The sequence below is a fragment of the Saccopteryx bilineata genome, chromosome 5 (genome assembly GCF_036850765.1).
Source record: "Saccopteryx bilineata isolate mSacBil1 chromosome 5, mSacBil1_pri_phased_curated, whole genome shotgun sequence".
NCBI lineage: Eukaryota > Metazoa > Chordata > Mammalia > Chiroptera > Emballonuridae > Saccopteryx > Saccopteryx bilineata.
In genome coordinates this window covers 188661646-188687777 of record NC_089494.1, presented here as the reverse complement: position 1 = coordinate 188687777, position 26132 = coordinate 188661646, and the positions used below count along the sequence as shown (strand labels likewise).

Below are 26132 nucleotides of genomic sequence, written 5' to 3'. Positions count from 1 at the left end.
TCACCTAGTAGGTGCTAGGGCTGAAGTGCCTGGTCAGATCCTGGCTGTTTTAGTTGCCAGCTGAGTGACCTAGAACAGGTAAATTAAGTTCTTTAACCCTCAATTTCTTTACCTATTAAATTGGGATAATTATAGTACCTGCCTGATAGGATTATAGAAAGAAAGCAAATTAAATGAAAGCCAGAGCTTGGCATAATGTCTATCTCAAAAGAAGTCTTCAAAAAAAGGTAAACCATCATAAAATGAGAGATGTCAAGAGTTGAGCTGGGTAGAACTGAGCTGCCAGTTGTGGAAGTAGTTGAATAAGACAAGGCAAAATGAAAATAACAATTAAACCTTTATTCACTTACTACCTCAGGAAAAGCAAGCTAAAGAGAAGGGTAAGTTGTCCCAGTGTTACATTTTTCCTGACAAAATGGCACCTGGAAAGGGTCAGTTGTATCAGCACAGATAGGGGAAGTATCTCACTGCTGGAAGGAACCCTGATCAAAAGGCTCCCTCAGCTTTATGGACCTGCCAGCTGTGGAGGGAGGGAGAAGAGAAGGGAAGTTTCCTCATGGTTAGCCCCTCTTCTGAACTCTTGGAGAGGCTTTGCACAGGTCCCCTGCATAGAAGCTCTTGGGCTCAGCATGCAGATATTGCATAAAAACATGGTCAGCTAAAAGTGCCTGAGTTCTTGACTGCAGCTCAGTTTCATAGGCCTGTCAGGTAAAGCCTTTGTAATCACCTATGTCAGGCCTCACAAAACATGCATCAGTTTTGGACCAGGAGCTGGGATCCCCAAAGCCCTCTTAAGAGGGTTTCCTCCTAGATAAGTTAATGTTTCATCCCCCAAAACTTCTATTTTATTTTGGTTCTCTTTCTAGTGAAACAGTATAGGTACAAGCCTTAAAATGAGGCCTAGAATATGAGAAGTACCTAGATAAGTTCCATCTTTATTCTTATTTTTTAGTATTGCTGTCATCATATAATTATTCAAATTAAAGGTCTATTGGAACAACTTATTCTCTACAAAGTTAGGTAATATCATCATTCCTCATACCAAAGACTTTTGTAAAGCATTTCAGCGTCTTTATTACACAGACCTGTAATAAAGATCACAGGAAAATCTTTATTACACTCCTTCTGCACCCAAGAAGAACTTCTTGATAATTCACATTCCAAATTAAGAGAAAACTAAAAAGCTCAGCTATTAGCTGGCAGCACAGTATTTAGGATATATATATTGAGAACCTCATTTAAGGCATCATTTAAAAAACAACTATCACTAAAAGATATATTGTTTCTTGTTTAAAAATCACCTAAGTTTGTTTAGTATTGAATAAAAATTGAATTGTGACAGGAATTATGTATTTATTAAAGGAGGTAGAAAAAAGAGTAAATTTTTTCTGATTCCTTTGGAAAGTTACAGATAATTGGAGCCATGAATGTTGATTATATAAAATATAAATTAAAATATTTAACTGTGATATTACTATAAAAGAGAGAAACATGATGCTCTTTTGGAGTGACATGATCTAGCCTGGTGTTAGGGACAGGTAGGTGTCAGGGAAGTTCACCCTAAGCTATACATGTTTACATTGAAATCTAAAGGATGAGCAAAAGTAAATTAAGTAATTTATTGAATAATGGCAAGTGTCTAAGCTTCTTCCAATCAATAAAAACTATGTTTTTAAAACCATCAGTTTTCAAATTTGTTTATACTTTGGAATCATCTTAGAGATGAAATTAAATGGATTCAAGGGACACTTTTTTTTTTAAAGGAGGTGAATTGATAGACTGGCAATGATGTAGATGTGAGAAGTGGTAAGACTGACTTCGTGGTTTCTGACCAATGAAACTGGATGGATGATAGAGAGTTTTATGAGCTTTATCTTTTAGATATTTGAGGTGTTTTTGAGATATTTAAGCAGAGATGTTGAAGAGATAGAATATAATAAAATTTCAGGTCTTGAGATTTTAATATTGGTTGAGAAGCAATAGAGATGTTTTACATTAAACATTGTAAATTTACAGTAACCTTGTAAGTTTCATAAAAAAGAATAATTTTACTTGTACAAGATACTGTTATAGGCACAAGGAACACAAAGATAGTTAAGATGGTGCTCCTGACCTTAAGTAGTTAATTATTTAATGGAAAAGATGGGAAATGATGGAGAATTATAATGTGGTTTTAAAATGGAGATCCCCTTTGAAGCATCTCAAGGTAGAACCAAAGGAAAGAGAAGAAAATCAACCAACTTTTATCAGGTCTTAATCATTAAATGCTAATATAGTATTAGAAATAAATAATATTTTTATGATAAAGAAAACAGAAACTAGTAGAATTTTAGTTAGGGGATTCACCCTGAAATATCATGTAAAGTGTCAGGAGTACAATATGTTGGTAGTGCACAACCTCAAATTGGAGGTATTTTTTTTCATTCAGTTATTAATGAATATGCATATACACTGCTCACAAAAATTAGGGGATATTTCAAAATGAATATGAAGTGTTGAAATATCCCTTAATTTCCAAACCTACTATGTACCAATACAACAATATTATGATAAAGGGCAGAGGTACAAAAGACCAGATAGATATCATTCTGGTTTCACAGAGTTTATAGCCTCCTATCAATTTTAAGAGAAGAAAAGTAAAATATCTTGTTTGTTTAAGATATTAACATGTCCCATGCCCTGGCCAGTCGGCTCAGTGGTAGAGCATCGGCCTGGTGTTCAGGAGTCCTGTGTTCGATTCCCGGCCAGGGCACACAGGAGAAGCGCTCATCTGCTTCTACACCTCCTTCCTCTCTGTCTCTCTCTTCCCTTCCCACAGCCAAGGCTCCATTGGAGCAAAGATGGCCCGGGTGCTGAGGATGGCTCCATGGCCTCTGCCTCAGGTGCTAGAATGGCCTTGGTTGCAACAGAGCAACACCCCAGATGGGCAGAGGATCGCCCCCTGGTGGGCATGCCAGGTGGATCCCGGCGGAGTGCATGCGGGAGTCTGTCTGACTGCATCCCTGTGTCCAACTTCAGAAAAACACAAAAAATAAAAAATTATAAATAAATAAATAAAACCTGTCCCTAGTTATATTTTTCAAAAGAACTTAATAAAATCAATGCCTTCAGTCAAAAGGTTAAGATTCATTCTGTAAGATTGTTATTCCTTGGATGTTAGAAAGTTTTATATCCGTGTTTATCAACCTTGGCTACAGATTGAAAGCACTTGGAAAGACTTAAAAAACACTGATTCTTGAGTCTCACCCCTGAAGATTCTGCTTTAATTTTCCTGGAGTTGGGCTGGGACATCAGAGTGTTTTTAAGCTTTCAAGTGACTCTAATATGCAGACAAAATTGAGAACAGGTGCTTTAGAAGCATGCTCCATCACTGAAACTAGTGACTCCAGATGCTAAGGCTGAGCAGGAACGAAATACTATTATGGGGAGGAATAATAAAAACAAAAACCTCTTTAGTTTTTATGTACCAAGATCATGTCTAAGCATTTGACATATATTAAGTCAATTAACACTCACACTAGCCCTGTGAGGAAGTCACTTTTACTATTCCCATTTGAAGGGGAGAAAACTGAGGCCAAAGATCACATACCCGACAGTGTCAGAACCATGTCATCTGGTTCTAGAGTTTCTGACCTTAACCACTAAAATGTATTGCCTCTAAATATAGGGTAATAATAATTATACACCAAGAAGAATTATGAAAGAAAAGTTACAGTGATGACAGAATATTATTAAATCAGTTAAATACAATTTGATAACTGAGAGGGTTACTATGATTGCATAACAAGTTTGAGCTGTGTGTGTCTATATACGTCTATATGAGACAAAACTTTTCAGCTATATATATATATGTATATATGTATAGCTTCTTATGTTTAAATTTTTATTTGTGGAAATCACTGAAGTTCATCTTGTATGTTTTTACATGCCAGAGAAAGCTTTTCAGCAGCAAAATGGCGAGATATAAGTCAATAAATCAAGAGATATTTTTTCTGACTTTCAGAGACAAATAGCTCAAGTGCTCAAGCTATTTCACATAATCTACAAAACAACCATTATTTCATGGTAATTACCAAACTGTAGGAATAGAAACTTAGGAGGAAATAATCATCTCCAAGGGAGTAAGTTCTACAAAGTGAACTTTTTTTTTAGGTGGAAATTCAGTACAGAAAATTATTATTGGAGGAATCACTGGCCCACTACATTCCTATACATAACAAAGAGGACAACATTCCATTTTAACTTTCTAAAATTTGTTTTGGAGTCAATATGCCATATTTATTTTTATATATATTTTACCCATTATAGAGCTAGCAACCTGCCAATTAAAAGCTGCGCATTTCTAAATAAATGGTTAGCAATCAGCTACTTGACCTATGCCTTTGTTGTTCCCTCTTTTCCTTTGAAGGCTGAGAAAGCAAATACAGGAAATATAGTGGTTGGGACCACACAGCCCTTAGCACGGTGGATATTCTGTGTCCTGCACCTGGGGATTTAGTACCATAGCTAGGCTTCATTTGTTCCATATGAATACAAGCTAATAAATGTAGGAAATGCCAGTTGTATCCAATTAAGAGTTCACTTGAGCCTGACCAGGCGGTGGTGCAGTGGATAGAGCATCAGACTGGGATGCGGAGGACCCAGGCTTGAGACCCCGAGGTCGCCAGCTTGAGCGAAGGCTCATCTGGTTTGAGCAAAGTTCACCAGCTTGGACCCAAGGTTGCTGGCTTCAGCAAGGCGTTACTTGGTCTGCTGAAGACCCATGGTCAAGGCACATATGAGAAAGCAATCAATGAACAACTAAGTGTCGCAACGCGCAATGAAAAACTAATGATTTGATGCTTCTCATCTCTCTCCGTTCCTGTCTGTCTATCCCTCTGACTCTCTCTCTCTGTCTCTGTAAAAAAATAAAAAATAAAAAAAGCTCACTTGACTCCTTTTATCAAAGCCAATAAGCTATTGAGAGTAAAATTAAAGTTGAACACTTCAGCTATTTTTGACATTGTAACACTGCCTGAAAAATAAGGAGATAAATCCAATGTCATCCTTTAAACCAATGGACAAATGAAAAGTGAAAAGATTGAGGGGAAAAGAGTAAATATCTATAACTTGGGCATTTACCAATGATGTGACATGAGATGTTAAGTACTATTCTCATGCAAGTACATCAACCAGTTTGTTGAACGCAAGATATTACATTAATTTTAACAGAAAGCTACAAGATTATTATTGCTAAAGCTCCAGTGAAGGAAATAATGAAAGCATTAAGCATTTTTAAGCTTTTAAGATGATTTTAAGCATTAAACAGAAAATACTATAGGAACTTGATATACTGTAATAGAAAGGAAATTCAATTACTTTTTTTTAATATCTCTTCTAAATTTTCTGTAGTCTGCCTGACCATGGAAGATAGTGAATCTTGTTTTACCATCAGCAGTATGACTTTCTGTGAATTTCATATGCTGCAGGGGCCACTTTTATTATTATTTACTTAGAAAGTGCTCAAATGAATAGATAGCATTGGGAGATTCTGTGTGCATTTTCTTTAGTAGTCTCTGGTCTCGTTTAAAATAAAATACAATTAAAAACAAAAAGGAAAATAAAAACACAACAAAACAAAAACAACCTTCCTCACACAACCAGGGAAGTCAAGTTAATGAAATTTTAAACAAAGAAACTAGAGAAGTTGTTAGATAAGCCTCACACTGGAACTTACGTGAAGTTTTTCTGGTTTTTATCAAACACTGTGCCTGTCAATCTTGCTATGCTGCAAGGAATATGACCCATTGTAGATACAAATTCAATTTGGATCTATGTGAACTCATTTCTATTGCTTATTATTGGAAGAAGTATTACAATCAAACAGCATAGCTTGAAGTGCACCTCTGGGAGATGGAACAGATATGAACAGAAATTAAAGAATCTTGAAACTTGAGAAATATTTTAAAAAGCTGTGGATAATCCAGGTTTATTTGTTTGTTGCTAATGGTTACTTCATACTTCATCTTTGGTACACGTTGTGAGAGGCGCCATCAGGCTGCAGGGTTAATGTGTGCCATGCTTATCTTTACTAAATCAGTCGCACAAACTGGAGAGTTCCAGAATTATTTTTCAGAATATCTTTTCCACTTTATATTTCTACTGCATTTTTTTTTAAAAAAATTTATTTTACTCAATGCTTACTGCCTGAATGGATAAAAAAAAAATAACACGATGGAAGTAGCAGAACCTCTTGATATTTGGTTTGCCCTTTTTGTAAAATAATATCGTAGAGATATCTTTCTCATAGGGTGATTTTGAGAAGTAAATTAATATAAGTCGATGCACTTTGTATATATAATAATAATTTTTATAAAAATGATGATGAGGCCCTGGCTGGTTGGCTCAGTTGTAGAGCATCAGGCCAGCATGTGGAAGTCCCAGGTTCGATTCCCAGCCAGGGCACACGGAAGTGCCCATCTGCTTCTCCACCCTTCCCCCTCTCCTTTCTCTCTATCTCTCCCCCTACCACAGTCAAGGCTCCATTGGAGCAAAGTTGGCCCGGGTGCTGAGGATGGCTCCATGGCCTCTACATCAAGTACTAGAAAGTCTCCTATTGCACAGGGCAATGCCCAAGTGGGCAGAGCATCGCCCCCTGGTGGGCTTGCCAGGTAAATCCCAGTCGGGCACATGCAGGAATCTGTCTCTCTGCCTCCCCACTTCCCACTTCAGGAAAATAGAAAAAAAAATGATGATGATGATTTTGCCTTTTAAATTGTATTGCCAAAATGTGAATTTACTAGCTATTATACTGAGCCAGCCATTTAATTCTAAGTCTCAATTTCCTTGACTATAAAATAGAAATAATTTCCTCCCTATCTTCCTTAAATAAATAATGTTTATGAAAAAAAATTTTAAGCTATAAGACAGCACCACAATTAAAAACACTGAATCTGGACTTTAAATTTTAATTTCTTCTCTTAACAGGTATGTGACCTTAGTTGAATATTTAGTTTCTAAATGTATAATGTTATAATGGTAACAACCCCTTCTCATAAACTTATAATATTTTGAAGTGTAAATGAGATCATGTATGAAGAGTTTAGTAGCAGGCTGACATATAGACAGTATTACAAAAACTGAAAATAAAAATTGTTTTATTTAATAGAGGAAATAAGTATTATTTTACTTTCCTAGTAATTTTTTTGTTGTGTCCCATGCTGATATGTGATGCGTGGATATAATTTATTTTTAGTTTTCCAAAGAATTTGGATGTTAAACTTTCTGTACCTCAAATTTCAGTTTCTAAATATCCTAATTCTTGTTGTCCACTACCAACATTCAGCTAACATTAAGTATTGGAGTTTGTGTATATGAAGAACTGAGTTAAAAAAAAAAAAAAAAGGATTTGCCTGACCAGGCGGTGGCGCAGTGGATAGAGCATCGGACTGGGATGTGGAAGACCCAGGTTCAAGACCCCGAGGTTGCCAGCTTGAGTGCGGGCTCATCTGATTTGTGCAAAAAAAGCTCACCAGCTTGAGCCCAAGGTCGCTAGCTCAAGCAAGGAGTTACTCGGTCTGCTGAAGGCCTGCGGTCAAGGCACATATGAGAAAGCAATCAATGAGCAACTAAGGTGTTGCAATGCGCAATGAAAAACTAATGACTAATGCTTTTCATCTCTCCATTTCTGTCTGTCTGTCCCTGTCTATCCCTCTCTCTGACTCTCTCTCTCTGTCTCTGTAAAGAAAAAAAAAAGGATTTACCAATCCTAAAATACAGACTGTTGTTATTAATAGAAATAACTTTACAAGTGTATAATCAAAACACATGTGAGTCTGGTAAAGAAATAGAAAGGGAAAAAAGGAAGAATGAAGGAAGGTAAAAAAGAAGAAAAAGGGAAAGAGAGAAAAAAGAAAATAGCAAGGTGAAAAACCTTCATCAAGCCATAAAGCAGAAGAGAAAATTATATCTAATAAAACCCTCAATATTAGAATTTTTAAACAATTGGCTGTATTAAGTTATGTTTGAGGGAGGACAGAATTAAGAAGCTGTAGCCTGACCAGGTAGTGACACAGTGGATAGAGCGATGGCCTGGGATGCAGAGGACCCAAGTTCAAAACCCCAAGGTTGCCAGCTTGAGCACAGGCTCATCTGGCTTGAGTGAGGGTTCACTAGCTTGAGTGAAGGGTCTCTGGCTTGAGCCTGGCTCATAGACATGACCCCATGGTTTCTGGTTTGAACCCAAAGGTCTCTGGCTTAAAGCTCAAGTTCAGTGCCTTGAGCAAGGGTCACTGGCTCTGCGAGAGCTCCCCAGTCAAGGCACATATGAGAAAGCAATCAATGAACAACCAAAGTACCACAACAACAAGTTGATGCTTCTCATCTCTCTCCCTTCCTGTCTGTCTTCCCTGTCTATCGGTCTCTCTCTCTTTCTCTCACTTAAAAAAAAAAAACAAAAACAAAAAAACCCTGAAAATTATATATTTAAAATGTTTTTCCAGAGCATTGTTGAAAAAACTTCTCAGCAAGTTTTGTTTGTTCCAGTGACTAATAGTTTGACTAGCCAGTCCACCAGAATACTATGGTCAAGTTAGTACTAATACATGTTATTTATTTAGGCAAATTGACGATAAGTTCACCAAATTAAGAAAGAAAGAAAAAAACCTCAAAGGGAGAAAAAAAATGAATTTCTATGTTTACTTTGGCAACATAAACATATATCATGAACAAGATGATAAAAGCAATTCATTCAACTTAGAATTAAGTAATAAAATTGTCAAATAGATAAGCACATTTGAAACTTAGCTCCTCTCTTAATACTGTCAAGCACTTTTTCAGTGAATACTATTTGGTCTAAGAAAATAAAATCTTTAAATAATAATGAGAAAAAAGTGCACTTCAAGAAGTATAATTGAGGATAGACCTTGGTTGACCTTGGAAGAGAACAAAAGCTCAAAAGACATTTCACAGGGTTTTAACTTTGGCAAGAGGACTGCAATATCTCTGAAAATAAGACTTTCAATACTCATTCAGATTTGCTAATTGGATCTAAGTTCTAATCAGACCTTTTCCTATAACTAAGAATGACATATCATTGTATTGATTTAATGTGCTTTTGCAGTTGAAACCAGTAATTAGCATCTTTTCCCAATTATTTTAATAAGAAAAAAGTTGGCTTATTGTTTATACAGTGGCATCTCTTTCTCTTAAGATATACAGGGTGGGGCAAAAGTAGATTTAGAGTTATAAGTATGCAAAATATAGAGTTTATTCTTGTATTATTATTTATTAGTTATAGTATTATTTTCCATTTTAACAACTGTAAACCTAAATTTTTTCCCTACTCTGTACTGTGTTCATTTTAGTTTCTTAATTAAACTCCTTCTGGGGAGCTCTAAGAAAAACATGAATTTTAATAGGAAGCACCTAAATCATTTTTGTGAGGGATACTCACCATTATGTTGATGGCTTTGGAAGCCATAAAAAGAAAAAAAAAGGATGTGATACAAGGAAATAAATCAGTCTTTAGGAGGAAGCAGTACAGATAACCATGTGCGCCTGTAAACCATTCAGTTAATCAAAACAGTCTCTGAATATGACTAAAGGTTTGTGACACTTTAAAGCATGAAATTGTAGAATGGGTTCCCAAATGTGAAGGCTCATGGATCTGGTCTCAGGATTAATGGCATGACATCTCTTCCCAGGATATGCATTACAACATTCTCTTTGAAGCTTTACTTCTTTAGCAGTTATCTCTCATTCAAATCACAGCATCTCTTGTCTCCTTTTTTTCTGAACTGAGAGTCATCCATTTTTATCCTGTTCTGATTTATAGGTAGTAATTTTAAAACTAGTAGTCCTCAGATTTGGATATTACAAGAGATAAAAGCTACAGCAAGATGTAAAATTAAACCAGTATTTTGGAGAGTAAAAAGCATTGAATCGTAGTAAGACTCTAAGGGAAAGACTGCTGTCAAAATTATCCAAGTGAATTGATAGCACTGACAAAAAAAGGCAAATTATATTGTTTTATGTACTGTGAATATTTGAAATCAACAGTCATATACATGATTTTTCCTCAAATAAATGCAGCAATCTTTCTAATCACATTCACATCTTATAGTATTTTTCTTAATAAAAGCAGTGTAAGATCTAATTAAAACCATTAAAACTAAAAAAAAATGCAACTTGCTCAGTAATTGATAAATTAGAACAGACATTATGCTAGAATTATTTGTGCTATTATTTTCTCAATTAGTACATTACTGGCACTGAGTTACTGGTGTATTTATAACTCCTCATTAAGTCAGATGTCCTCAGCAAGTTTCCTAAAGCACATCGGGTGCTGCCCTATGCCATATGATGACATTTAAAAGCAGGAAATGGTATTTTTGATTGTTCCTTTGCAGGTAAAAAGAAAAACCTTCACAGAACCCTTCTTGTATCAGTTATTCCAAGATGTATCACACATTTCTCCGAAAGGTCTATGCACAGGTGATTGGACTGTTCCACAGGCAGAAAAGTGATCAAGCTATTTTATCTTTCAGCTGGGATGCTGGAATCCTGTCACAGGGCTGAATGGGTCACTGACTGACAAGAAACTGGAGAATAATATGCGTGGTGTGATTCTCCGTGTGGTGACTGTTCTGGTAAGCCTTATCATTTTGGCTTCTATAGATTATTTTATTCTTCATTTCTTTATGTTTTATTAACTGAGGCCATGATCTTAAAAGAGCTTTAGCAAATCCTGACTCTGCTCTTTCTGAGATATTTTAATGGTTAGTTTCCCAGCCTTCAATATATGTGGATCAGAATTAGATTTTGAAGGCTTTTCTTTTAATTACAGTGCTTTTGTCAGTAACTTTCATAGACATTTTTGGCTTGAATTTACTCCTACAATTTTCAACACATGATAAAGTGAAGGTATCCTTCAGGCATTCTCTCACTGAAACCCTAGAGTATGCATAAGTGTAAATAATTATGCCAAACAAGGGTTGATGTGGTCAAAGTTGTATATTTAGTAGTACATAACCTTTAACAATAGACTACACTTATTGTATTATTCGTCTTATAGGTATATTCACGCCTCATGATATGCATAAAATCTGGTTAGGGAGAGGCACATATAATAAAAAAGCTAAGTTGTATTCAATATTTACTATGCTCTAACTTGTTTGCATATATAACCTTATTCAATCCTCAAAGTATTTTCAATAAATAGATACTACTCCGATCCCAAGAATGTGGTAGAGGAAAGTGAGATAAAAAGAGGTTGAAAAGAAATGTGGAAGATTACACAGAGAGTAATTAGCAGAGAGAGTTGGGATTCAGATCGAGGAAGTTTGACTACATACCTCATAACCTCTTTACTCATTCTCTGTACTCCTACTGTGATAAATGTGAGAATTGAGATATTTATGAGATTTTTACTTGATTCCAGTTAGAAATGCTTAACTCTGAATAAGATGAAATTGAGTTATATTGGGAAGCTTCATAAGACCAATTGTTTTTAAATTCCTTTCCAGGCTGAACAAAATGATTGCTACTTTGTACATGAAATGGTATTGCTTTGCACAGTGTTAATGCCTGTGTGCCCGGTCTCACCTTTCTGTCTCATAATGGTCTCTGTTTCTTGCAAGTTCAGATCTGCACACACCTCAAATATGGTTAGCGGGTAGAAATATAGAAACAGTTTGTTTCTCCCAAGTCCTCTGTGATGCTATATGGATTTATCAGTTGGGTGCCTGGAACTATCAATAAAAGCTTGTTATACTTATTACACTCCCACAGTATACAGCCACTATACTTAATAATTTGTAGGCTTCCCAGTTCCTCATGTAATTTCTACGTGAGTGGAAACCAGCCATGACTTTAATTAATCCTACAAGCACCTTTCAGGTCTAGTTCTTACTTATCTGGTCTTGCAAGCTTCTTCCACCCAATACTGAGGGTCGCTCTTCCTTCTACTCACCCAGCAACTCCAAAATTTTGATGCCCATTAGATTTTGAAACTCATATTTTGTCTATATTATACTTAATTTGGTGACCCAAATACATCCTTTGTATTCCAACACTTGAGAAGGGAGAATGATCATATGTAAAACGCTTGAGGCGATATGTTAGCCTTTATTCTATTCTAACTGCAGTCTAGTCCCAATTCTACACAAAAACACAACCTTCTACTGTACTTCTTAGGAAATTTATGCTATCCATGACACACAGGTTAATGAAGTCGATTTTCCATACCTAAGATTTGAAACCCCTAACCTTATCACTGTTAAAGATAACTTCATTGATTTGAAAGAAGTAATCTAATGTTTGCATCAAACCAAACAATCCAATACTGAATTGTTTATGATCCCAGGGGAAAATAGATGATACACTCAAATGGTTAATGGTGGAGAATTAAATAAAGGGATTATTAACAAAGAATGTAAATAAGGCTAAGAAAATCAACAAGGGATGTTGCAGCATTCAGAGCAAGTCTAGACTACCCTAATGTGTGATGGGGCATGGGGAAGGAGCAGCATTGACAAACCTGACAATGCTAGCCGTGGGGAAAAGACCTTGAAATAGCAGCCATGACCTTTGCTATAGAAAGAGGGTAGAGGAAGAGAATCATTACCAAAACGGCAATCAAACAGTGAAAAATTGGGGAGAACTGTTACTCCAGTGTTACTCCTCCAGTCTTTTCATCTCTTCTTAGTGTCTCCAGTTGCAAATCCAACCATAAAGCAAAATGCAAGAGAACCCAAGTAATGATGATCATGAAAGTCAGCCTCCCAAGTCCCAGAGTAGGGTAGTGAAGAATACAGTAGTTCTGGAGGAGGAAACAAAAAAACCAACACCAGCATCCACTACTAGTTCAGACCTAGTAAGAACTTTACATGTGTTGACTAATATAATTCTTATGCAAATTCTCTAAGAGATACACTAATTACATTAGGATGAAAATAGTGCACAAAAGAATAAACAAAATTTTCATGTTCATGCAACTAACAAGAGCCGAAGATAAACTCAAGCATAGAAATCCTAGTTTTAGAGACTGTAGTAGAGTGCAGAGCATTGACCTAGCGGCTGTGGCTGACGCAATGCTGTGAGAATACTCCAGCTCCTAGAACCCTCCTGGGCACCCTTCCTTCCTCCAGGAAGGAAGCTCACCTGCTGTGCAGAAATGACTAAGCACCAGCCGGGCAGCCCTCTGACCTTTTTGGGCCATTTGCCCTACCATAACATCCCATTAGCTGAACCCATCTATATAAGCTAGCTTACTTCCTGAATAAAGTGGATCTGCATCACTGAACCTGGTCCCCGGAATCAGGTCTCTGCATCTCCATCGTCCTCAGCCCCGGTGGGCCTTGTCCACAAGAGACCATGTCCTTAGTTGCAGTGATATTCTGTCTTTGAAATCAGAATGAACTTGTTTTAGGTTTAAATTAAATATCGTATATGACGTAACTATTGACATTACAAATGTTATTGTATTGGTAACTTAAGAACATTTTTCTAATAAATATCCATCACATAAGGATAAATTTATATTCAGTCATCACCAAAGCCACATAAATATCTTAGAAATGAAGGGAAAGAAAAATGAGAATAAAATCAGACCCTACAAGCTTGGTCCCATCGTAAAATTCTTTGTTTTCATATTTGGTCTACTCATCTCTACTTCTTGCCAAGTGAACCAACGATATTACTACAAGGCAGTGTTTTATTTAATTTTTTTTCCTTTTAACTTTCTAAGTGTGCAAGTGTAGATAGCCATAACTGACCAATTATGTTAATCGCTTTCTTTCAAGGCAGTTCACAAAACATAACTGGAAACATCACTAAATTGTAAATATCATAATAATAACTATGAATACTTATGAAAATAAAATGAAAGAAGTTTGCGAAAAGTAGAAAGAAAGTCTTAAGAAGCTATACTATAAAAAGTACAAGATATCTAGAAAACAAGCTGGCATTTATTATTTTATTTATTTATTTATTTATTTATTTATTTATTTATTTTTGTATTTTCCCAAAGCTGGAAATGGGAGGCAGACAGACTCCCGAATGCACCCGACCGGGATCCACCCGGCATTCCCACCAGGGGACAGTGCTCTGCCCATCCGGGACGTTGCTCTGCTGCAACCAGAGCCATTCTAGTGCCTGAGGCAGAGGCCATGGAGCCATCCTCAATGCCCAGACCAACCTTGCTCCAATGGAGCCCTGGCTGCGGGAGGGTAAGAGAGAGACAGAGAGGATGGAGAGGAGGAGGGGTGGAGAAGCAGATGGGCGCCTCTCCTGTGTGCCCTGACCAGGAATCAAACCCGGGACTCCTGCACTCCAGGCCGACGCTCTACCACTGAGCCAACAGGCCAGGGCCCAAGCTGGCATTTAGAAGAGCTCAATGATTATAATGCTTTTTTGTTTGATTTTATTATGCTTCAAACAGATACATGCATCTCTAATAATATATGAATTACTCATAAATTTATGTACAAAATATTTATTGTACCCCTTTCTAAGTGATTGGGGTACATATCATATAAAACAGACAAAGTTCTGACTTTTGGGAGTCATTCTAGCAGGATATTATCTAAATCTCCCAGAATATTATGGAAAAAAAATGCAGAATTCATTGCTCTACATTAAATGTATATAGCACAGTATCCCTTTGCCTAAAAAACTAGTATAAATGTAATTAAATAATTTTGTATAAATACTTAATTGGCAATTTATGGTAAAGTGTGGTAGTAATTTTTCTGCAATTTATAAATTCAAAAACAATTTTTCACATTTTAATATGCCTGAAATCAGGATACATCTCTCAGTTGATGTCTCCTTGCAATTATAATATTATATTTGGCAACATTTTTTTTGTTTTAATTAGTGGTAGGTAAAATGATTATTCATCTCATAATTGAAAGCACTTCATTAAATAATGTATGAATGATATTTTTACATAAATAACTAAGTTAATGGATATTCTTAGAAAGTTAAATTCAACAAAACTGGGCAAGGAGCCACCATAAAGATAGAGACTATTTTTAAAAATATCTCCAAAGGAAAAGAAATAACAGTAGGAAATAAAACCAATTTTAAAAAAGACAGTAATAGCAATAAAAATTACTTTGTAAACTGATATTGTCTCGAGAGTCATAGAAAGATAAAAGGAAAAAGTACACCAAAGCAGTTTATTTTAAACCAATGTTATAAAGCAAAGTCCAAACTATGTACTGAAAGAAAAGTAAGTTTTCTTAAGCAACTCACCATAGGAAGTGTGTAGCAAAAAGATGCCTATTTAGTTATCATTTGAAGAGTAGTTTCCTTCTTCTAAAATATGTCTCTATTATTAATCTTACTTCTTGGAATGTTTTTTTAGCTGGTCTTATTTCCTTGTGAAAGTTTACATGTTATCTGGGATCAAAGAAAAGTAAAATAGTATTATATAGTACAACCTAAATATTAGTCTTGACTCAATAACTATTTATTGAGCATATATTGTAAGCTAAGCATTGTACTATATCCCAGAGAGGCAAAGATAAATAAGATGTAATTCCTGCTGTCAAGAGTTTCACAGAAACCTTTTATCAAAAATTTTAAGTTTTTCATCTGAAAATAGAACCAATGTGTGAAGGACTCTGAATTAAATACATTTTAGAGAGGCTGGGAAAGGATGATAAAGTTGAAAGAGATGGAGAGAGATACACAGAGAGAATAGATGTCATCGTTTTAAGTAATCTTCATAGATTTGCAGGACAGGTAGGTTAATTTAATTTAATTTCTCATTCAGAACTCTTGTTTATTAAAAAAAAAGAAGTTCATAGAAGCAGGTCAGTAAATATTTATTAAATATTTATATATAGCCTGATCAGGCAGTGGCACAGTGGATAGAGCATCGGACGGGGATGCTGAAGACCCAGGTTTGAGACCCCGAGGTAGCCAGCTTGAGCGCAGGCTCATCTGGTTTGAGGAAAAAAAAAAAAAAAAAAAAAAAAAAAGCTCACCAGTTTGGACCCAAGATTGCTGGCTCGAGCAAGGGGTTACTAGGTCTGCTGAAGGCCCGTGGTCAAGGCACATATGAGAAAGCAATCAATGAACAACTAAGGTGTCGCAATGCACAACAAAAACTGATGATTGATGCTTCTCATCTCTCTGTTCCTGTCTGTCTATCCCTCTCTCTGACTCTCTCTCTGTCTCTTTTAAAAAAAAATTAAATATAAAATTAAAGTGTTTTGATAGCTTGAAGGGGTGAGAAGAGGAGTAAGAGAGGTGAACTCTATATGTGATTACAAAAATAAAAACAAAGATGAACACAAGGCTATGTCTGAATAGGTAGTCTTGGGATTCTTCATTCTTTGATTTCTACCCACTAATTTCAAATTTCCAAGAGCAATGGCAAAGGATTATTCTATTATTAAATCTTTTGACATAGTTGATGTTAAAAAATGACATAACCCATTCACAATGTGTTCAGATAACTATGTGCCTTTAAGGCAAAAAAAAAAGGTAGAAAGTTTTAATTCAAAACATCAAGAAATGTTGATATTATGAAATAAGTCCAAATTTGATGAGAAGTTATAAAAGCTATAAGAGCATTTCATAATCCTCTTAGTTTTAGAAGCAGTTCTTGTTTTCTCTTTGTTCCACAATATTTTATTTTCTTGTGAACTGATATTTTATAATTCATGTCCCCAAAGACTGTGGAAAACAAAGAATTAGACAAAATCAGAAAGATAAATAAAGGAGGAAAGAGTAAATTAGAATACAATGGCAAATACATCATGATTTGCCAAGGAAACAGCAATTTAAATAGAAGGACATTAATTCTCTCAGATTAGTTTTTAAAATTTAACCTAACTGATATTAAATACAAGTAAAAAGTAAATTTTATTTTTTTTCATGTTATAGGACATTGTATTTTATTACATGCTCAGTAACATGTAGGCCACATATCTCAATTTATACAATATGTAAGTGTGGTTAGATATAGTAAGTAATTTATATATGTCAGTGTAAGCTCAAGTAACATACTTAGTTTATTCTGTATATACCATTTAACATAAAAGGAAATAATATGCAATTAATTATCTTATTGAAAGTACTTCCATCTATTTCATTGCCTTTTCTTCACCTCTCAAGACACTGCAAAGGGTACTGCAAAAGTTCTAGATTTATAGTCACAAGATATCAGTTCAAGTTTTAGATTTTTTACTTAATAGCTCATTGAGCATGAGGAAGTCAAGGAGTTGTTCTGAACCTCGATTTTTCTGTTTATAAAAGAGGAATAATAAACCGGGTCACAGAGATTGTTATGAGATTAAATTATGTGAAAGCAGTTTATAAAGTTCAGAGTGTTTCTAAATATAAATGTTATCACTGACAAGGAAAAGTGATGTGTAAATTAACTAAAGAAAAAAATGAGCATGAGTGATCATGAAAGCATAATTAATCATTGTCATCAATCTTTAGATTTTTGTGGGAGATTATTTAAAGAATCTGAGGGCAGACTGGCAAACAAACTATAGAGTCATGACTTCTAGAACCAGTCGCTGTTACTGTAATTTGAAAACCTGCTAATGAAGTAATGAAAACCACAGCAACTTTTTCCTGCTAGGGAAGCTTATGCATCTTAGTGGAGAAATGAACAGAAATACTCAGTACCAGAAAAAAAAAAGCCTCAAATTATAAACTATAAATTTCTAAATGTGTATTGATTATATTCTCACATGAATTGTTTGATTTTAAGCTAGCTTTACATAGATCTTACATGTAAATATATAACTAAGAAAATACTAATAAGGATAGTCCTGCAATTGTGCTGTCATTGTGCTAAGTTTTTTGCTAAGCACATTATTCAAGTGTTTAGTATTTAGAGAAATTTAGCACATTGAACCACCACAGGAGTTCAAGCTTTTCTGAAACCTCAGCCTTTGAGTCTCCTGAACACAAAGTTAGGGGCTGGGAGAGTCCACTTGATAAGAGGCTGTACTGGGCAGGGGCTCACAGCAATGATGGGAGGAAGTTGATGGCAAGCTCCCACAGCAGTGTCTGAAGAGGGATCCTTTATAGAAGTCAATAAATAATAAAGTTTAGTTCAGGGATCCAGGCAAAAATGACAACTGTAGCTGAGAAAATTTTTAGTAGGTGTTATATAAAATATGAAAGTTGAAATATAATATGGTAAATGTTACTACATAACTACTAAATTTGAAGTACACACTATAGCTTTGTGGTTAAGAACAGTATCCCTGGAGGAATTCCACTTCTGAGATGGCAGAGTGAGAAGTTCCATGCAAAAATGCAAATATCTAATAAATAAATCATAAATATTAAAGGTCTGGAAACTTTCCTAAGGGCATACAGAAAATGAATGAATATTTATTCAGGAAAATCTACTAAAACAAGAGTCTGTGGTGCCCGAGACTTATTCCGCCCCTTTTCTTCCATCTCACCATCTTCCCTGCTCAGCTTAATGGAAACTCCACTCCAAGGTTTGGCTAAGAAGGTGGGATTCCCTCTCTCCTAAATTCCCAATCAAGTCTTATCTAATTTAGAGAACCAGACTGAAAGCATTCAACTCTATTTTTTTTTTTTGTATTTTTCCAAAGTTAGAAGCTGGGAAGCAAACAGACTTCTGCATGCGCCCAACCAGGATCCACCAGCATGCCCACCAGGGGATGATGATCTGCCCATATGGGCCATTGTTCCATTGCTGTTGGAGCTATTCCAGCGCCTGAAGTGCAGGCCATGTAACCGTCCTCAGTGCCCCAGCCAACTTTGTTCCAATGGAGCTCTGGCTGTGGGAGGGGAAGAGAGAGAGAGGAAGAAAAGGGAAGGATAGAGAAGCAGATGGGTGCCTCTCTGTGCCTTGACCGGGAATGGAACCCGGGACCTCCACACATCGGGCTGATGCTCTACCACTGAGTCAACTGGCCAGTGCCTCAACTCTAATTTAAAGAGACAAAGTTCCCGCTGAATATGGCCAAGAATTTGAGAGCTCCTTTGCTCACCTAGTGCAACCCCTAAAATGCAGTGCCTCCTCCAGATGTGGCAGGCATAGAATACTAGCGGAATCAATTATCATTCCACTTACTCTAAGCACAGAGGTTCCAAGTCCACAGAGGTAAGTGGAGAAAATCAAATGCTACTACCTAACTCAGTACCCAGAGTAATAGCAGGAAGATTTTGCCCGGAAGACAGGCAGTCCATAAGAAAAGAGTGCACTTAAGCATTCTTTAATTATTTGAAACAAAGGATGAGGAAATTCACATCTAAACCTCCTCCTAATTAATAGCAACAAGCCAGATAGTCTACCAGAGGAAACCAGGGAAAGAAATAGCTAAGAATATCCCTCTTGGAATCATAATAAATTTTAAAGGCTGAAAATTATCTACCAAAATTGGTTTTCTTCAAACTACTGAGAAAACCCAGGTGTTGTTGACAAAAATAAAACAATCATCCAGTAATTAGTGGAACCTAATGGCTTAAGACAACAATGAATTTGATAAAATATGACTACAGACATACACATCTTCAACAAAATGCTAACCAACTGAATCTAGCACCATTTAAACATGATTATTCACCAAAACCAGGTAGAATTTAACCCAGGAATACAAGGTTGGTTCAACTTATGAAATTCAATGTCATATATTAATAAATGAAGGAATAAACCCACATGGTCATCTCAATAGAAGTAGAATAATTAATAAAATCCTACATCCTGGCCCTGGCTGGTTGGCTCAGTGGTAGAGTGTTGGCCTGGCATGCAGGAGTCCCATGTTCGATTCCTGGCCAGGGCACACAGGAGAAGCACCCATCTGCTTCTCCACCCCTCCCCCTCTTCTTCCTCTCTGTCTCTCTCTTCCCCTCCCGCAGCCAAGGCTCCATTGGAGCAAAGTTGGCCGGGGCACTGAGGATGGCTCTGTGGCCTCTGCCTCAGGTGCTAGAATGGCTCTGGTTGCAACAGAGTGACGCCCTAGATGGGCAGAGCATCACCCCATGTGGGCGTGCCAGGTGGATCCCGGTTGGGTGCATGCAGGACTGCCTCCCCGTTTCCAACTTCAGGAAAAAAAAAAAAAAAAAAAAAAAAAAAAAATATATATATATATATATATATATATATATATATATATATATAAAATCCTACATCCTTACATAATAAAGAACACTCAGCAATCTACTAATACAAAGGAATGTCCTAAACTTGATAAATCGCATCTATAAACCCACAGCTATCATCATATTAATGGTGAAAACCTGAAAGCCCTCTCTAATCCTCTAAATTCAGTAACAGGACAAGGATGTCAGTACTCACTGTTTCTGTTCAACATTGTGTTGGATGGTCTAGCTGGCACAATTAAAAAAGAAATTAAATAAAAGGAATAAGATTAGAAAAGAAATAAATCTCTATTTGTAGATGAAATGATCTTACATATAAAAATCTCCTGAGTATACACACACACTATTAAGGTTAATAAATGAGTTCAGCAAGTTTGCAAGGTAAAAGATCAATATACAAAAAATCAATTATATTTCTGTGCATAGCAATGAAAAATCCAAAATGAAACTAATAAAGCATTTGCATTTAAATGTATAAACAGAATAAGTTAATTAAGACTAAACAAAAGAACTGTAATATTTGTATACTGAATGCTACAAAACATTAACAATTTTAAAGTCTTAAATAATAGATATTCTGTAGTAATGGATTATAGGACATACTATTAAATGGCAATATTCTCCAAACATGTCTACAGATTCAATGAAATCCCAATCAAAATTCTAGCAGTATTTTTTCCCATAACTGAACAACTGATTATAAAATTCACATGAAAATACAAGAAAATCATAACAGGCAGAAAAACAGACACACCCACACATACAAAAAAAATCTTGAAAATGAAGAACAAAGTTGGAAGACTCACATTTCTCAATTTCACAACTTACTAAAAAGTTACAGTAATCAAGACACGTTTGAGGGTAGACATTTAGATCAGTAGAATAGAATTGTGATTCCAAAATTAATCCATAAAGCTATGGTTAATGTATTTTTAATAATAGTGTCATGGGCATTTAATAGGGAAAGAATAGTCTGTTCAACTGGATACCCATGTGCAAGGAATGAATCTAGACCCCTACCTCAAACTATATACAAAAACTGACTCAAAATGCATCACAGACTGCAGTGTAGGAGTGAAAACTAAAAAAAACTCTTAGAAGAAAACATACATATAACTTTGGAACTTCATTTTAGCAATAGATTCCTAGATATGACACTCAAAATACAAATAACCAAAAATAATGATACATTAGATTTCATCAATATTAAAAATGTTTATTTGTCAAAGAACAGAATCCAGAAAAGTGAAAAGATAATGCACAGCGTGGTAGGAAATATTTGCAAATCACATATCTAATAAGGGACTTGCATTTGAAGTAAATAAAGAATAGCACTGCAATCATTCAATATGAAATAGAAAAACAATTTAAAATAGGCCAAATATCTGAGCAGTTTGTTAAATAATGCACACAGTCAATAAACAAATGAAAAAATCCTCAACATTATTTGCCATCATAGAAATGCAAACTTAAACCATTATGAGATACCACTTGACACCTACTGAGATGTCTATAAATCACAAAGACAGGTAATAACACATGTAGCAAGATTGTGTAGATAATAGAACCCCTTTAAGTTTCTGGCGGCAATGAAAAATAGTGCAGCTTTTTCAGAAAACAGTCCATAAATTCCTTCAATGGTTAAACACAGAGTTACTAGATGACTCAGAATTTTCATTCTAGATATATTTCCAGAAGAAATGAAAACATATGTCCACAAAAAACTTGTACACAAATGTTTATAGCAGCTTTGTTGATAATAGCAACAAATGAAAACAATCCAAATGCCTATGGACTGATAAATGCTTAAATAGAAACACTATACCCATATAATGGAGTATTACTTGGCAATAAAATGAAATGAAGCACTAATAACATGATACATGGTTGAACTTTGAAAGCATGCTAAATGAATGAAACCAGTCACAGTAGATCAAGTATCATATAATTTCACTTATAAGTATATCAAGAATAGGTAAATGCATAAAGATAGAGAATAGATTAATGATTATCTAAGTCTAGGGGAGATTAGGGAATTGGAGGATGGTGGCTAATAAGAACTGATTTCTTTAGGGGATAATAATACTCTAAAACTGGTTGCAGTGATGGTAGAACATGCGTGTGAATATACTAAAGCCAATAAATTGTATACTTTGAATAGGTGTATTATATTGTATGTAAATTATATCTCAATGAAGCTATTATTTTTAAAAAGAAGAGTCTAGAACCAAATTATATTTAAATCCTTAAATCTCTTACCTGCGAATTTAGGCCAAGTCTTTAAACTTTCTGTGTTTGATTCTTCATCTATAAAATGGAGATAATAGTACTAAATCATAGAGCTGTTGTGAAAATTAAGGTAACTAATACATGCAAAGAAAATAAAGGACTTGGCTTTACCAGATGGTAGTGCTGTGGGTAGAGCATTGGACTGTGATGCAGAGGACCCAGGTTTGAAACCCCGAGGTCACCACTTGAGCGCGGGCTCATCTGGTTTGAGAAAGGCTCACCAGCTTGAGCCCAAAGTCTCTGGCTTGAGCAAGGGGTCACTTGGTCTGCTCTAGCTTCCCCCCACACCCCTATCCACCGTCAAGGCACATATGAGAAAGCAATCAATGAGAAACTAAGGTGCCGCAATGAAGAATTGATGCTTCTCATCTCTTTCCCTTCTGGTACACCTGTCCCTCTCTGTCTCTGTCACACACATACATTAAAAAAGGAAGGAAGGAAGGAAGGAAGGAAGGAAGGAAGGACGGAAGGAAGGAAGGAAGGAAGGAAGGACGGAAGGACGGAAGGAAGGAAGGAAGGAAGGAGAGAGAGAGAAAGAAAGAAAGAAAGAAGAAAGAAAGAAGAAAGACCCAAAGGACCTCTACCAGAGTAGAAGGTGTTAGTTCTTATTATGCACTAGGTGTTAAGGGAGAACATAACAAAAGATCTCACTCATCATGGGTAGTGAAGACAGTGGAGGACATTTAAAGGGTGGCAAAAATTCATTTTGAAAGATGAGCAGGGATTATGACAGCATGGATAAAGAAGAAGAACATCCAACAGTGTAAAGAGGATATGCAAAAATAAGTAAATATGAAGAACTTAAAGTATCTGAAAAGTGAATTAGATTTATTATGTGAAGTAAATGAAATTGAAGTACAGGAAATCACAGCAGCCAGAGTTTAAAGTACTCTTTTTAAAAACTCCTTTAGAAACTATGTTAGCGTTACATAATTTAGATAATATGTATCAATAAGTTAAAAATACCATTGTCACAATATTGATCTAGCCTAAAGTTCAAATAAAATAGTTCTCATTTTTGTTATTGAAATAAAGTGTAGTCAGTAAACATAGCTTGGTATTGTGTGCTGATTGTACCCATCTAATATGAAGAAAAAAGGGAAAATTGTGAATTTTATAAACATACACTTGAGGAAAATTGGCTTAATGCAAACAGTGTAGTTTATAGCAAAACTGATATACGTGTTCACTTCACTGCTAAAAGAATAAAATCATGCTGAGAATTGATGCATAACAATGGCTTGACAATGTATTACTTTTTCTCACCACTGTCGTGTAGACCTATGAGTATCTTTATTGCATTGAGGGAACCTTGAATGACTCAACTTTTTTCCTTTTAAAAGATGAAACCTGACTTCTTAAACTGAACAAGAAATAAATATTTCAGAGATGTGTTTTGTATTTACTTCTGAAAAAAACATATTTACTACTTCTCTCTAGAAGTTTAGGAAGATATTGACAGAGTTATTTAAAAGTTCAGAGATTAAGAACTGTAAGTCTACATTGACCTTCATCACTTCTACAATATTTCAACCAGCTGTATGAATTATATAATATTATACTGTAATTTTAGATAAACATCATACCACTGCATCTGAAAGAAACCCAAATATTAAGGTGATCTTAAAGTTTTAAGTTATCTTTGGCCAATGCAGTATATTTAGCATAGTTACAACACCACAAAATCAGGTCTATACACAATTCCTCATTAATGTACATGAGGATAAATATAAAAATGATAGAGGTGCTTCTGATAGAGATTTTACTTTTCAGAGTTATAAAGAATAATTTTAGCAATTTAATAACCATGAAAACTTATGGATAATGTCACCAACTAACATTTAGAACAACTCACTAGTAAATCTTATTCTTGGTATTTTAATATCACCAATCTTCAAGATCATTATTTGCATTTTGTGATATAGCTGAGTCCTGGAGCTGGTTAACTATCTTCTGCAAGTTACATGTGTGGTGAAAATAAGCATTAAACAGTGGCCCCTTGTCTGTCATAGGCTTAGGTTCCAGAACCCACCACGATTGGCAAAAATCCGTGAAATAGCGACCTTATATTTATTTTATTATTTATATATTTTTAAGGCTTTATAAACCTTCCCTACACTCTTATAAATCTTTCCCACACTGTTATTAAGCTTTCCCACACTCTTATAAACACTTCCTATACCCTTAAACGCTTTCTACACTCTTAGACCTACGTAATTTTAACAACATATAAAGTTCTATATGGGTACTTATCAGTGAATATTATTTTGTTTTAATTAATATTTTTTATATTTTTATATGGTTTTCAACTTTTTGGGTTAGAACATACTTATTTTACCACAAAGAAATTAAAATAATGAATATGAAAATACCTATATACTGCCAAATCCCATGATATGGTGAAAAATTCACAATACAAAATTAGATATATACAATTTAAAATCCACAATATAGTGAAACCGTGTAAAGTGAACCATAATATGGCAAGGCTGACTGTATCCTTATTTTTCTTTCTGCTTATTAACTTCCTGCTAGCCAGAGAGAATAACAATGCCTGAACTAAATTTCTGCTATAAACAGCTAGAAAACTAAGAAAAATATGGGGGGGGGAACCTTTTAGATAAAGGTCAACAGGTTAAAAATAACTGATTCTTAAGAAGTTGGAAAGAACTTAATGATACCAACACTCACTCACGATTTCTGGCTGCTGGTGATTTTCATATCGAAGGCACAGGGATATTGATCCAAGCAGAGACTGCCAACCTTACTGAGTTGAGAAATAGAAATAAAAGTTTGGGAAGGCTGAGTGTTTTGCAGTTTTGGTACCTGTTCTGGAAAAGAGAGAGCTATTAAATTACAGAAATTTGCAAAGAGGTCATGGCTGACTACTAGGTCATACATATGTTGGAATCCATGGGAGTCTAAAAAGACCAGAGTAACAAGCTTTATTGAGAGAAAGAAAGAAAGAAAGAAAGAAAGAAAGAAAGAAAGAAAGAAAGAAAGAAAGAAAGAAAGACTGCTGGGCACTTCTCTGGGGAAAAGGGCACCAGTACAGACTATAAGGTGAATTTTATAGGGTTTGGGAGAACCTGAGGAGATACTGATTCAGAAGTTCTGGTATGTTCCCTTTTACGGCTTTATAGTTTCGACTTCCTGGAACACTCCTTCTTGAGGCAGCTGACTAGCTTCCTGGAACTCTTCTGCCTCAGGGATGATTGTCCAGTAAGTAAGGGTGAGGTCAGGCAGCTAGGCGGAAATACCAAAGGGCAGTTGGAAGTTCTGGTAAATTTATATATCTATCATTTCTCAACTCTGTGGTATGATAAAAAGAAAAAGAAGTGGGGGGGGAGGAAAGGGAATGGGGTTCAGGAAGGAGGTTTGTCTCAGACCGGCTATCTTCTGGAGCTACTTCCTGCTGTTATCCCTATTGGGGGCCTCCTTCGTGAACCCCCCTGGGGTAGTTGGAGTAGGGGTGTATTTATAGGGTTCCAGATTTTTCTGTTTCACGAAGGCAGGTTTCAGGGTTGCTGTGTAAGGTTAGGTAGATTTTTCCAATTTTCTGATTTATGAAGGTCTGCATGCAGTTCTGTAAGACACTAGTGAACAAACATAAAAGGCGGGGCCCAAAAGTTAGAAAAATAAATAGGAGAATGAGTGGACCAATGAAAGGCAATAGTCAAGACACCCAGTTTGTGTGAAACCACTGATTCCATGTTTACAAATTTGCTGGGCATCAGAGAGATAAAGAGAGT

The 26132-nt window shown here is 35.6% G+C and overlaps 1 protein-coding gene across 2 annotated transcripts in view; it reads left to right on the top strand.

Annotated features, from left to right (window-relative positions):
- Positions 1–26132, top strand: part of GRID2 (glutamate ionotropic receptor delta type subunit 2) — a 1655975-nt gene that overhangs the window by 1208500 nt on the left and 421343 nt on the right. For both annotated transcript variants that reach the window (XM_066279539.1, XM_066279540.1), the window contains one exon: positions 10527–10628. In XM_066279539.1, coding sequence (XP_066135636.1) covers positions 10527–10628 — 102 coding nt within the window. The remainder of the gene's footprint in view (positions 1–10526; positions 10629–26132) is intronic.